General features: G+C 30.2%; 1 protein-coding gene across 19 annotated transcripts in view; it reads left to right on the top strand.

The window, feature by feature from the left end:
* Positions 1-15,756, top strand: part of LOC117171699 (glutamate-gated chloride channel) — a 151,281-nt gene that overhangs the window by 34,462 nt on the left and 101,063 nt on the right. For all 19 annotated transcript variants that reach the window (XR_004466911.1, XM_033359239.1, XM_033359235.1 and 16 more), the window contains one exon: positions 10,618-10,682. Coding sequence is in view for 18 of the 19 variants with exons in the window: in XM_033359239.1 (XP_033215130.1) it covers positions 10,618-10,682 (65 nt within the window). In the remaining variant the exon portion in view is untranslated. The remainder of the gene's footprint in view (positions 1-10,617; positions 10,683-15,756) is intronic.

Consider the following 15,756-nt stretch of genomic DNA (forward strand, 5'->3'; position numbering starts at 1 on the left):
AATATTAAACGTATATTAAACAAGGATATTGATAAAGTTTACTGAGTAGATAAAAAGTTTGAAATTCACAAAACTAAGCAAAGACCGCTTAGATGCCGTAGGGCAATGCAACAATATTCATAAGTTTATATACCGTTGTGGAAGAAACTTATGTAGGACGGACAAAACGTCCACTATGTATTAGAAGAGAAGAATACCAGAACAATATTAGATAAAATTTAAAATACCACAAAGTAATTACAAAGCATTTAATAAAATTGCATAATTGTGATACAACTTACATCAATCGGGATAAATTTAAAATATCACACCAAGATCCTAATTACTATAAAAGATACTTGGCTGAAATCATATTTATTGTAAAAGAAGGAAACAATAGTATAAATAAAATTACAAATTATTATAAATAAATTATTATAAAATAAATTATTATAAATAATTATCATGAATAAAATAAATAAAATTACAGATATGGACCATTACAATTGGGAAATCGTGTACAGCCTTCGTAAAAAAAAATGTTTATAACAAAAAATTACTTCTAAATTATGATTGTAAAAACAAATAATGATAGATTTAATGCTTAGGTCAGTCCTGAAGAAGTGAACTGCAATGTTCACGAATAGTCGGCACAATTCATAGTTTTTTGCACGATTGGAACCCCAAATATCCCTTTTTATAAAAACAATAAATGTTTCCCAATCTGACAGCATCATTATAATAGTGTAAAACAATTGTCAGTGTTGGGCAAACTCAGAAAATTTTTCAAATTAATTCTTTTGCAATAAAATTAACGCAATTTAAATTCAAAAGTATATATTACAATAGACTTTTAAAATATGGTTAAAAATAATATCAAATTAAAAACACAAATAGAGTTTTAAACATAAAATGTTATTTTGAAACTGATTCCAACCGCCGAAGTAAGGTAAAAATATATTGAAACTAGATTTAACTTAAAACTGTTCTTATAATAACTATTAATATTATAGTCTATTCTAGCTCCAACACTGACAATTTGATTCTGTTTTCAACATTGAAAAATGTCAACCAAAGTATCTAATCCGCTTCGACACGAACAATGTAATTAACACGTAGGTAAGAAGATTACTTAATACTTTTATATTATTCACAAGCGCTGATGTTCTTTGCTATAATATATATCCAATTATCGTATAGATTAAATTGCCTGCTTAGGATAACGGCCCGCTATCGGAACGTAAAAATAAAAAATTCATTTTTATGCAATAAAGTACGGAAGAGTCTTAAGAATTGCATTTTTTTATTTATTATTATTATTTTTTTTTGCAATTTCAGAAAAAGAAATCATTTGTTACTCGACTTCACATTTCCCGCCCATCGCTTAAATGATCATAAACTCTTGCTAGCCATTGGTAGCCGCTCAAAGTGATTTTTGAGATCGGGGCTAAGGTTAAGATGTCCTTCTTTTTGTGCAGAAAGTAGTTCTATGGTCCCCGTTTCTTTTTGGTACCAACACTTATTCTTAAGTTCCATTTTCATGAATAAGGTGTAATTTAATTGAAATTATAATGTATTTCGGTAGTGCAGATAGCTTACTGTTCAAAATATTTTGTGTTGTTTAAGAAAAGTAAAATGTAAATGATCACATAAGGCTATTTCACAATCAGTAGCTGTTGAAAAAATTGATTATCGTCTACCTGTTCCTGTGTACTGTGACTTCCTTATTAGTAATTTGAAATATAAAATTTTATTTTATTTATGTTAGCACTTTTTACCCCACCTCATCTTTAGAAAAAAAATATAATATAATAAATGGAATGCATTTAAATATTTAAAATCCAATTTCGTTTAAAGACAGTGTTGTGAAAAGTAAATTTTGGCACCTTTGACCCTGCCCTAATCTATCAGCGGTTGTTTTTTTGAATCTTTTTATACCAAAATATCTCTGCTGCCATCCTGATAAATAAATTTTAAAACTTCATTTCTGACACTATATGCATTTGGGACATTATTTACTACGTTATAAATTTGAGGGGGGGGGGAGGCTAATAAAAAAGTAGGGTTAGACACACGGCGGAGCGGGGATTCAATTTAAAATAAAGTTTCGAATATAGATAATTTTTTAAAGAATTCCTTTTTTTCTCTACTTTTGGCTGAAAATTTTTGTTCTAGAAAAATCAGTTATTATTTTTTATTTTTCCGGTTCGAAATGTTGAAAATGTCAGTACTTTATTGAACTCATTTTTTTGGTCCAAAATTCGTCTACTTGGTTAAACTAATATTTTTTTCAATTTCGAATTGAACTATTACATTTCTAGTTAAAAACTTGTCATTTTAAGTTTAAACTTTAACTTCAGTATAAAATTCTTTTTTAGTTTTTCTTTAGTATAAAAACTTAAACTTCGGTATAAAATTAATTTGGTCTGAATTCATCCTTTTTTATTAAATACGCAACTGTTTGTTTAAAAATTAATATGTTTTGATTGAGGATTCAAATATGTTGCTGAAAATTCGTATTCTCCGGTTGAATTCGACTGTTTTTCATCCAAAATAAAAATATTTTTTGGTTGGCATATTAAGTATTACAGGTTTTGTTGAGGATTCATGTTTTTTGTTTGAAAATTACACTGCTTGTAGAATATTCATCGTTTTAGCTTGAAAATTCAACAATTTAGTAGAAAATTAGACTTCTTGGCGAAAAACCAACTTTATTATTAAAAATTCTTATTTTTTTTTGGAAATTCGGTTGTTTAATAGAAAATACGTCTCTTTTGTTGTAATTCATCTCTTAGTGAATACTCTCATTTTGGTTAAAAATGAAATTGCTTGATATAAAATTCATTTTTATTAAGTATAAAATTAGTCTTCTTTTTTGAAAAGTCATCTTTTGAGCAGTAGGTTGAACTATTTTTTTTTAACTCTCCATTTTTATTCTACTAGAATCATTATTAATAATTCAATATACTATAAATTTTGAACCAAAAGAGAATCAATTTTTAACAAAATAAATCAATGTCCAACCATTAAAATGAATTTGTAACAAAATGGTTCAACTTTCAACCAACTAGTTGAATACTCAGACAAAACCAGTTAAAATCTCAATAAAGAATTCATTAGTAGAATTTTAAGCTAAAACTATCAATTTTTAACAAATGAAAGTAATTTTTTAATTTCCTTCTCCTTCCTCATCTAGTTAAAATGTAAAGTATTCTTCAGTTCAACGTATCGATTTTCTTGCTTGACTCGTTACCTCGAAAATTTCAACCATCTGTCCACTTCTCTCTTAGTGATCATTCCAATCGCAATTCCAAAAAATCAGAGGTTATTCATCATTTTATACTAAAATATCTACATTAACGGCCATTAAAAAACTTCGTCACGCTATTATGAACTCTGTTTCCTTCACTCTCCTTGTTCGTCACAAATCATCACACCAAGATTGAGCCTCCCAGGGTGACGTTAGAAACACGATCACCAAACCCTCCCTTCCTTTAACTTTTTTTTCAACTACTCTTATAAATAACACTTCTAATACTACTAATAATTTTTACCGAAAAGGAACGACTTTCCAACATCATAGTTAAATTTTGAGTCAATAAAATAATCAGTTCAATAAACATCGAGTGAAACAATATGAGGGGCTACGTTTGCATGTAATAATCTAATGAACTTAGCACCCTTTAGGTTTTTTGTTGAAATAATGCATCAATCGTTGAGAAAATAATCCGAAATTTATGTTTTAATTTATTTCATAATCAGATAGCACTACTAAACAGAAAAAAATGGTTGTAGTATCAGTAACATTTTTAATTTTGATAATAATACCTTCAAAGCATAAATACTTGTCAGAATCCTATAATGACTGTCAAATTAAAAATAAATCGATGTTCGCCTACGGAACAAGGCTTTGTAACTTATTAGGACGTTAATAAAGTTTTTGAATCCCCCCCCCCCCTTTAACCTGTCGCCTCGAGCATCCTATGCTCTCTTATATGATAGAATCCTATCTTATTACTCTCTCCCCTCAATTCCCTACACAGCACACTTAATTATCCCCTCTCCTACTGACTGCCTCTACTCCCATCTAATTCACTCACTTTACATCCCCTGATTTCCCTTTCTCCCCGTTATAAAAACTCCTCTACATTTCCTCCCGCCCCTTGTCATACATTCCTGGTACTTCCCCTAGTCAGCCTCTCGCTTCCTATATCCTCCCTTCTTTTAGATACTAGCCTGTTCTATCTAATCCTCTCATATCCTATCCAAACCTATCTTATCACCCCTTCCCTGCTCTCACTTCCTCATACCTCCCATCTTCTCTTTCACTATTCCTATATTTGTCCTCTCCTACTTCTTCTTCCACCACATTCTCCTCACGCATCACTACTTTCTCTCATTCTCTTCTGTCAAATAATGACCTACCTGATATGATCTTATCTTATCACCTCATCCCATTACTCTCTCTCATCACCACTCCCCTTCCTATTGCCTAACACCTCAGCATAATTACTTATGCTTCTCGCCCTCTTCATCACATTCGGTACTTCCTAACCCTCTGATAAACATCCTTCCCAACTTCACTTTCTCCTTCCTCCCTTCATCTTCCTTCTCTCTCACATTTCTTTTATCCACATTGCCCCTCAAAGGAGAAGTTACGAGGAACGGACAGATGGACACCCAACCGATATAATAAGGGTTTCCGTCCGGAAAATTTGAATACTACAATACTTTAGTAAAATTTATTTATTTAGATTTAATTCTTTGAAATATTGAATTATTGTAATACATTCAAATACAAAAGTAGGGTAAAACACCTCAAAACCATGATTATTTTACTAAAATAAAATCAAATCCAAAACGAATTTTTTTTAATATAGGAATACAATTTTAGCCAAATACTTTTTTAGAAGACAATTTACAATCCAAAAGAACAAATATTCTTTTTAAAAAGACGAATCTTCAACAGAAATAATAAATTTTCGAAAAAAAAAAATTTCCAAAGAAAAGAAATAATTTTTAAACAAAGAATTTAAACTGTCAGTCAACCAGGGAAAATTTAAATTAACAAAAACTATTTTGCAACGCATATTGTAGCAGTTAAAATTTTAAAAAGAAGAGAATTATTTTTTAACTAAACGACATAAAATTTTTACCAAACAAGATGAATTTGATACCAAAAATGCGAATTCTTTAGAAAAAAGTTGAATCTTCTATCCGAAAATAAGAACTTTTGACCAAAAAGTTAATTTTCATCAAAATAATTTAATTTTGTACAAAAAATTCAACTAGTAAAATACATTTTGAACCAAGTTGTCCAATTTTTAACCAATCAATTAATTTAAAATTTAAAACGATTATTTTTTACTAAAAAATACCAAATTCCAACAAAATACATACATTATTAACCAACTTGTAGAATTGCCAACCAAAAACGATCTATTCTCAACCAGCAATGAAATATTAAAATTCTCAGTAAAAAATGTATTTTTTGCCGAAAAAAGGACGTACTTTAAACAAAATAGTTAAACTTTCAGCCCGAGGAATGGACTTTGAACGCATTTAATTAATTTTTGTCAAATTAGGTCAAGTCTCAAGTGAGATTTTCAATCAAGAATAATATTTTTAAAAACACTTTTCAACAAAACACATACATTTTAAACCAAATTACTCAATTTTGAACTTAAAAATATTAATTTTTATGCAATAATGTAATAGTAACATTTTCAATGCAAGAAATTGATTTACAAGCAAAAACTTACAACTATAACCAAGCAGTTTAGTTTTTCATCAATAATATTAATTTTCTACCATCACAGACGCATTTACAATAAAATACATCAATTTTTAACCAAGTTCTTGAATTTTTTGCTCAAAACAATCAGTCTTTAACCAATTATAAAATGGTTAAAATTTGAGATGTAAAATTCATTCTAAACAAAAACAAACAAAAAATTCTCAATGAAAAAATTGTATAGTAGACTTTGCAGTTTTATTAAATTAACTTTTAACAAAAAATATTATTATTTTCTTATTAATTATACTTCAGTTCGAACTTAAGCATAAGAACTAGATTAATTGAAACTGTTTAGAACAGAAAAAAGGAATTCTTCAAGAAAGGGGAAAAGAGGAGAATAGGGGACAGACTGCACAGTCTCTATTTTGATAATTCACTTGTAAAATAAAATCGCTCATTTTCATTTTTTCGTTAATTACAAAGAAAATGATTATTTCCAGAGCAGTTTAAGCATAATTTTTCAAGCACAATATTCTCAGCTACTCTAAGCTTCACAATTTTCGAAAATCTTTCAAATTTGAATACATCTATAAAACGTTAAATTTCTTTTGGGGTATTCTATTCTTTTTTCGAATAACTAATTAATATTTTTCATCGACTGAAATTTCAGCTATTTTAAGCCCTTTTTAAATTTTCAATTCAGTAAATTGGAGCAGAAAACGAAATATGTTTTGCAATCTCTTCAAATCGAAATTCGATAGATTGAATTTGTGACATCCCGAACCTATTTCGTGTCTTAAATTCAATTTACTATGATATTTATTTTCTGCATTGATATTTTTTCAAATAAATACAGCTTTAAACATGCTTTCTTAGATTTTTATCTTGGCATTGGCCGATTTATTAAATGCATATTTATTAGTACCACTGTGGGAAATGAGAACAAACAGGCACGCAATCTGTCTGAAGCATTCAAGTTTTTTTCATTATTCTCTTGATATTATAATCACAGTTGCATTCAAGTAAAAAAATGGTTGTGAAACGAAAACCCATTTTCTTTATTGCTTTTCATTCACCTTTATTCACCTTTTAGATATACTCAGAGATATTATTTGTACGGATTTCCATTCTTCTGGTTTGAAATTTGACGAGTAAAAAGGCCAGAAAATACTGAAATTTATTCAATAGGTCTCGAATTCATCCTGCTATTAGTCGAGTATTGCAGAAGCGATTACGCCTCATCAGCTGCAGACATCTAATCGATTGGGCAATTTAAATTTAACGATCGTACATCTCAAAAAGGAAGCATCGAATATCGTTTAAGCCGCAGCTGATTTGACATATTAAATTTCATATTAGATTGCATATTAAAAGATCAAATATTTCTGAGGTTGTTAAAAAAATATTAAAGACTATGTGCAATTAGTGTGCCCATAAAAAAATTATTATTTCATGAAATTAGAAAAATTTTATCTATATTCTGGACGGCACTATCATCTTTTAAAACTAAGAATACTTTTTTATGTTACCCAGTTAGTGGTCCGATACTATCCATTCATAGTGCATTATATACATAAATTTAAGCAATAAAAATGATTTATTTATCTTATATTATAAGAATAAGACTGAAAGATATTTTTCCAACTACTTTAGACTATAACTCTATCATAAAAATAGATGTTACTAATTATAAAGCACTTAACAGAGTACATTCAAAAATAGGGTTAATTGTTCCTCACTACTCTTCACGCGCAACGAGCAACCGAAACTCAAGCATTCACAAACATACCCAGAGTTCCCAGTACATAATAAAATCGTCACGCCTGTCATCAGCCAGCCTCTATTTGGACAGTTTTGGAATCCCTCTGTCATTTGAAGAGTGACTACAACTGCGGGATGCACTCAACCCTTTGGATTCATATAATAAAACGATTTTCCAATTTGTTTGATATGCTGTAAAAATATGTATAATTGACATTTATGTCGCCGTTAGGACGTTCAGATGCTTCAATTTTTAATTATTATTTATAATTTGAGCATAAATTTAGAATTAATTCCAAAAATTAGTCAAAGATTGATGCCGCCATAATTATAATAGGCTCCGCGATAATTCCTTTCCTCTTATTTCCCCTACTGCCCAAATATTCTTATACTATCCCTCCCCTTAGCTGAAACTCAATTCCCCTTTCGTCACATACTTCTCCCTCCTATCACTTATCTTACTTTCCCTTACCTTGCTCCCCCTCCTTTTCAATACTTTTAGCACATCTCATTTTTTCCTTTGCTCAATTTTTCTAGTTTCCCTACTTTCCCTCCATTCCTTTACTACTCCTATCCTTAAAACACTTTTAACTCTCTCTCCTTTCGCCTACTTCTCCCTCCTCTAATTATTCTGTCTTTACTTTTCCTCACTTTTCCTCACTTACTTACGTACGCTACAAAATCTTTAGACCCAATTGAAAAATAATAAAAGTCAATTTTCTCAACATAAAAATCCACACTTATATTTTTTTTACAATTTATTTTTGAATTTTTAATATTATAAGGAAAATATCTTGTGAGCTTCATGTGGACTAAATATCTTCTTTAGCCAGGATAATTTAAAAAAACCGCATTTTCGTATTTTTGTTGTTTTCAACAATAGATACGAAAAAATTGAAAGTAAATAGTTTGCACAGTTCAAAAAGTTCGACTAAAAATTTCTTTACATGTTTATGACATCTGCCCGTATAAAACTGATAGAATATTTTTGTAATATAAAGAAAAATTTGTAAAAAAATTTTTTCTAACGGGAAGTGTGAGGTTTGCCCCTTTTTAAAGAACTTGCCCATATGCTTTTAGGCATTCAACTTGTTTTTTCCATTTATATGTATATAAATAAACAATTGAAATTGAAAAATGTCTGTTCGTTTTTATCTATCATTCTGTAATAGCTTAATGTCTATGCAAATTAAAATTTACAATAATGAGTAAAATTCGTAGGATAAATTTGAATTCTAAACCAAAAGTGCGTGCTGATTTTTAAACTGTGTACAAAAAAGCAATTTATAATATAGTTAATAGGAAACTAAGACAGTTAAAAGGATTCGCTGCTCTGCTGCAACTGCACATTCCCAGAAGAAATATTGATTTTTTTTTCGAGACGGTAAAAGTTGTCATGAATGATTAAACAAACTTTTTGTAGAACTATTTTAACTTTGCAAACTTTTTTCTTAACATTTTTTCGTATCTTTTGTTGTGAGCAAGAAGAATACGAAAATCCGAACTTATAAAAAAAAATTTCCTTGCCACAAAAGCTATTTAGTCTGCATAAATGTGGAAATAAATCCTAAATATCATAACTGGATCAAAAGTTATATAATTTTAAAAAAATTGTTTGTTTTTTGGAAAACGAAGTAAAAAATTTAAATACGCGTTAATTTGGACATTTTTTCCACCCATCTAAGAAATGCATATCGTCAAATTTCCTCAAAGAACGAAATATTTTGTCTTTGAGAGATTAGGCAACTTAAAGTGTAGAACATGCCTGATTTAACATAAAAATAGTTAAACTAGAAAAATGCAGCAATCTATAATCACTGAAATTGTTAAAATTACCGAAATTTTAAAACCCAAACCTTCAAAATACCAAAATTTCTAATTTCCTAAATAATTAATTTTTCAGAAATTTTAAATTACCTAAATTATTAAGTTACCGAAATTTCAAAACCAGATTCATTAAAATGCCGAAATTTTTTATTTTCTACATTGCTAAATTGCTAAATTGTCAAAATTAGTACACTATCAAAAATTTCAAATTGCCTTATAAAATAAAATATTATTAGATACAAAATATTCTTTTTTTTTTTTTTAATTTTTCGGTCATTTGAAATATTCAGGAATTTACTCATTTCGGCAAGTTTTACATATTTTTATTAATTTAAAGTTTAGGAAAACTTTATTTTGCGGAAATTATATTTTGGGTATTTTTCAACATTCAGAATTTTGTCTTTTCAGCGAAATCGTTAATTTAACATGATGGGAACCAAGGATGGCCAAGAAAATAATTAATTTTTAAGCACTATTCTGACCCCCCCCCCCTTCACCATTTTTCAAATAACCCATCAAAGAAAATCAATCATTGTCTTTTTTCTCATAAATGGAGCGGCAATTTTCATGATTAAGAGATCATTCAGAATTGTAATCAGAAAAAAAAACCGTTAAGTGTAAGCCCTCCTGGGTCCAATTCAAATATAATAATTAATTTTACAATTAAAAATAAAAATTTGTAAATAAACTTTTAAAAATTGTAGACAAAGCTGAATGAAAAATAAAAGCAGAGTCCTAACCGCGATGTAAATTCACTACTCAGCTGCTGCATGTGCAGTATGCGCAGTATGGCTGATGCAAAGCTTCCGCAGTTTCAATAGATTTAGTGAGTAGAGTGCAGTAAATGTGCACGTAGAGTAAAAAGTACGCCAATCTTATTCCACGTTATTAAATTCTTGAAAAGTATTCATCAGCACCAAAGTTTGTCGCTTCGCTGCTTTCTGCTTTCGAGATGCTCATTTCAAAATGAACATTGTTCGGAAGTTTTTATGTTGTATACTTTTAATCCTAACTTTTAAGGAGAGGAATTTAAAGACTATTTCTCATTCAAAAATCAATGTAAAAAAATTTTGAGTATCTCAAAGCATGCTTATGTTTGCTCACCAACGATCCAGAGAGGACATAAGTGAAAAGTCGCGAGAAACGTATGCATGTGTTAAAAGAGCCACTCTGACTGTTGAAACGTTCTCTTCACGCCTTTTCTACTTTTGAACTGACTGGGACGAATTAACCCACTAGAAAGCGATTTAGGTTGCAAGTTTTTAATTTTTTTTTGAGTACTTTCAAATTCAACTTCTCTTTCTCTGTTTCAGGAACCTTGACAGTCAATGTTAGTGTACTGCTCCTAAGTCTGGCATCACCCGACGAGTCGAGCCTGGTAATTAATTACAACTAACATCCAGCCCTTTTATATTATTTTCTGCTTATTTGAAAATAAGTTTCTATCAAATTTAAAAAAATGCACCAGTAAAGTTTGTAGAAAGAGTTTACAATTAGACGTTTTTATAACAAATGCATGAGGTGAAGGGAACGAGTAATTTGTGACGAAATATTATATTGTGTAACAAGTGCGCAAAGTACTAGATTACTATAAGATTAACATGTGGCAATCAGTATTTGCAGTATTAATCGTTGCCAAGTGACAAAAAGCTATTAGGAACCATCATTTGGAGATCCCTTATTGGCACTCGAGCAGTGGGCAGGAGTGGGGATGACCAAATTTGTTATAAAAAATATTTTGTGAAATCTTTTGACGTATTTAGGTAAATAGATTTGGTAAATGAGCAATAATTTCTGAAAACACTTATGTTTAAAGAATAATTATTGTCTGAGCTTTTGCAAAAATAAACTATTTTCCCATTGCAATTAGTATTATTTTGCTTGGCATTCGGCGTGGAGACATCTTGAATTTTTCTCACCCGATCTGAAATACCTTATTAAAAATTCATATATATTTACCATCAATTAGTATTATTTTGCTTGGCCCTCGGCGTGCAGACATCTTGAATTTTTAGTCATAAATTTATTTTCTTATCTAAAAAATTTAGCAATCTAGTAAAAATTTGCAACTATTTAGTTAAAAATATACCTGTTTGTTAACAAATTATATTTTGGGTTTGGAAATGCAACCGCTTGAAAGAAAATTCGTCTTTTTCGCATTAAAATTTAACAGTTCTGTTGAATTACTTTCTTGACTGAAAAATCTGTCTTGATTGAAAATTTAATCCTTTTTTGACAATTCGTCTATTTATGATTTAAGAATTCATCTCTTATATTAAAAATTTCATCTTTTTTGTTTAAAAATAAAACTTTTTGGTTAAAAATTGATCCTTTCTGGTTGAATATTTAAGGAGTTAATTAAAAGTTGCTTCTTTTTTGTTTGAATTAAAATTTATTTAAGTATAAAAATAATAATACTTTTTGATTAAAATATCAACTATTACATTTTTTGTTTAAAACTCATCTCTTTGACTTAAGAAATCAACAATACGGTAAAACATTTCGACTGATTGATTAAAAACCAAATTTTTGGGTGAAAATTTATATTTTTGGTTACAAATTCAACTTTCTATAGGAAAGACCACATACTCGCTTCAAAATTTGACATTGAACCGATTATTACCAAATTTTAATGAGAAGTCAATAGCAACAGATTCACGATACTTCTTCAATATTTTTTGATCTCTAGAATAATTTTCGAAATTGTACTATTGAGTGTGAAAAATTACAAACTTAGAAATGAAATAAGCGTTATAATTAGAGAAAAATGCACAAAATATCAAAATTCGTTAAAATTTGGTATCAATCGGTTCATCATTAAATTTTCAGGGAAAACATGACTTATCTATATAACAGTTAAGTTTTCAATCTGAAAATATGGATTTTCACAAAGAAAAGTTCCTTGATATATGCTATTATAAATATTTTTTCCAAGTTAGTTAGCCAAGATTGATTTCTTAAAATTCATGCACATACTTGTATGTGCCAGATTTATTGCATCACAGATATCTTTATGCACACCTTAAGTACTGGAATCTCGCTATCTTCGTTCACCTGTTACAAAAAGTAATTTTTACTAAAGAGCACCTGCGCAACTGTGCGCAAATTACTTTTCCACACTGCTTAAGAATTAGTCACTTTTTGCATGATATCGCCAAAAATCGAACACACACGTGTATTGCAAACAAAATGATAAATGTGTCAATAAAAAAAGTAATTTTCATTTAGAGATTGAGTAAATAGGAAAGTTTCTACCCGTGTAAAGTGAATCTCAGTTAATGCTCGCGACGGAAACGTCATTGCAAATAAGCTAATTTGAAAAATGTGGGCAATCTGGGCTTGTGCGGTCAAAGAGTTAGTGTATAATCCAACGATAACAGGGCTTAAAGGGGTGGAGCAACGTCCGCATTTTAACCGCATTGGACACGATAAATCGAAAGAGAAGCTCTCGAAACTACAGAAATACTCCTCAAAGTCACATTTTTAAATATTTCCATTGACAATTTATAATTGGTTAGGGGGTGGGGGGTGGGGGGGTTAAGATAAATACTTCGCTCACAGAAGTCTTTTTCAACAAATTTTCGATAAAAAATGCGTGAACTTTCGATATCTTGAATAGTCTTTAAAGAGAAATAGAAAATTATTAATTATTCAATCATTATTCCATTATGATAATTGCAAAAAGGGTTCCACTAATTGAAACATATTTCTGAAAAGTCTTATAAAAAATTAAGTATCCGTTAAATTCTGTGAACCTAGCCATATTTTTCATTTAAAAAGATTCAAGTTTCAATTGAATAACATAGTATCGTTAAATTAAAATTCAAAATATACTAATTTAATTAATTGAATTAATGTTGAATATAAATTATAAATATAATAATTCTTATTTTTTAAATTCAGTAAATTAGTTTAAGCTTAACAACTCAGTCAAAAAAAAATACTAGCGGAACAAAAAAACAGTCATTTAAAAGCTGAAAGTATTGTACGTTAATGGGCTTGAAGACGCTTATGTAAAAAAAATTTTGTGCTTAGCAGACTGAAAAATGTAAAAAAAAGTAAGGATTTTTGGGTACATTTAAGGACAGTCAAGTTTAGAGCATTATTTCTTATACCAGTTGCAGTTGAGAAATTTAAAAAATAATAAGAATTGTTGCTTAAAAGCACAAAAATGTGCAACTATATTATCTTCAGTTCTAATACAGATATTAAAGCGATTCAAAATGCAAACTGTAATTGATAGGCTCTGTATTTATTTTCAATCACCCGGAAGGATGTGTTAGTCTTCTTTTTTGTGAAAATCGCGATATTTTTAGACATTTTTTTTTGTTGGAAAACAAGTGACAGGAAGCAGGGGGGCCCGTTTTTTTACTGCGGACCGCTGGTGCCATTCTTCGGCCCCTAGTTCTGAATGCTTGGATGACACCTGGCCACGGGTCAAAGAAAGAGACCAGCGGTCCGCAGTAAAAAAAAACGGGCCCCCCCTGCTTTCTGTCACTTGTTTTCCAACAAAAAAAATGTATAATTGTATAAGAAATAATGCTCTAAACTTGACTGTTCTTAAATGTACCCAAAAATCCTTACTTTTTTTACATTTTTAAGTCTGCTAAGCACACAATTTTTTTACATAAGCGTCTTCAAGCCCATTAACGTACAATACTTTCAGCTTTAAAATGACTGTTTTTTTGTTCCGCTAGAATTTTTTTTGACTGAGTTGTTAAGCTTCAAAGGCAGATGCCTATAGTTTTCTCGCCGATAGTAATTACAAACAGCATGAAATCCTACCAAAAACATCCGCAATGCACAAAATATGCGCAGTACAACTACCTGAATTGTAAAATCAAAGTTGATTAAGAAATTCAGAGGTGGAGGGAAAATATTGATAGTTAAATGAGTTAATTAATAAGATTTGTTTATAAGGTAGTTTATAAAGTTTTATCACTGCAACTAGTGTCATTGGTGAAGTAAAAGTATGTAAAATATATATGAATTTATTAAATTAAAATGAAAGAAATATTATAATTGACAAACGTTTCTGTAACTTTCACAATTGCTTAAAGAAAAATTTTTTTTTTATAATTACTTGGCAAAACTTTATTTTAAAAACATTTTGTTTGTAATAATAACTTTTTATATTTTTGCGAGATTTTATTTCTTTTTTAATGAAAAATGTTCGTAACTCAAATAATAACGTCAAAGTCTCGAAATATTTAAGTTAGTAGCCTATTATGGCGTCAATTAAGTAGTTCAAATATTAACTAACCATATTTTCTCTCCCTTACTTCCACTCTTCCTACTTTCCATACTATTATACTTCCCGTTGCTTTTTCCGATTATTCCATTTCTACTTTTCTTCCTTTTCCGTACTATTCCCCTTCCCTTTCATTGTATACATCCTCATCCATCCCTCCTCCTGTTACTCACCATCCCTCCCTAATACCCGTCCCACTATTTCTATCATTTCCTTTACTTCCCCTCTCCGCCTCCCCATACTTTGCCACTCCTTATGTCCTTGACTTCTACTACCCTCAATTCCTATGCTACCCCTCATTTCTCCTACTTCTCCTGCTTTTATTTTCCAAACTTGCTTATACTTTCCCTGGCTCCTCTTGCCCTCATTTCCTCTACTTGTCCTCCCACCCTTGCCCTCACTTTCACTGTCCTCATATCCCGCCACATTTTCTATTTTACCTTCCACCACTTTCCCTCTCCTCTTATAACTCCCTTACTTTCCACTTCTTCCTTCTACTATCCCTTCCTCTCCTTTTATCCTTTTATAACTTCCTCTACTGCTCCTCCCCATAGTCTCATACCTTTCCTCTCATTATTTTCTCTATGTTCACTAACCTTACTTTCCATACTTCCCCTACTTTCCCTTAGTTATACTTTCCCTCCTCTAACTTTCTTTATTTTATCCTACTTCCCCTCTTTACTTTCGCTTTATTTTCCCTACTTCCCCGTGTGTTATGTACGTTTTCCCTACCCTCACTTCCTTTCCACTCATTTCCCATCACTCTTTTCAGCTTCCCTTCACCTAATTCCTCTATTTTTCTCTCTTCTTATAATTTACCTCTTTCTACGTCTATACCTTTCAGAACCCCTAAAATCCCCTATCTTTTCTTCGTAACTTTCCTAATTATACCTCTCCCTACCTACTTACCATCACTACTCTATTACTTCTTGCTTTCTTTCCATCATTTCCTCTAATTACCCTTCCTTTATTCGCATACTTTTCCTTTCCTTGTTTCTTCTACACCTTGTCAATCACTTCCCCTAATTTGCCTCACTTTTCTCACTTCCTATCTCAAAATTCCCCTCTTCTTACTTATACATACTAATGACCTTCTCCCTACTTTCTTTACATCTTCCTTCTCTACTCTCCTTTAGTTCCCCTACTATCCCCTATCCTTTATTTTTCTGCTTTTCCACACCTCCTGCCCCTGCTCTATTCG

Source organism: Belonocnema kinseyi, chromosome 4 (assembly GCF_010883055.1).
Source record: "Belonocnema kinseyi isolate 2016_QV_RU_SX_M_011 chromosome 4, B_treatae_v1, whole genome shotgun sequence".
NCBI lineage: Eukaryota > Metazoa > Arthropoda > Insecta > Hymenoptera > Cynipidae > Belonocnema > Belonocnema kinseyi.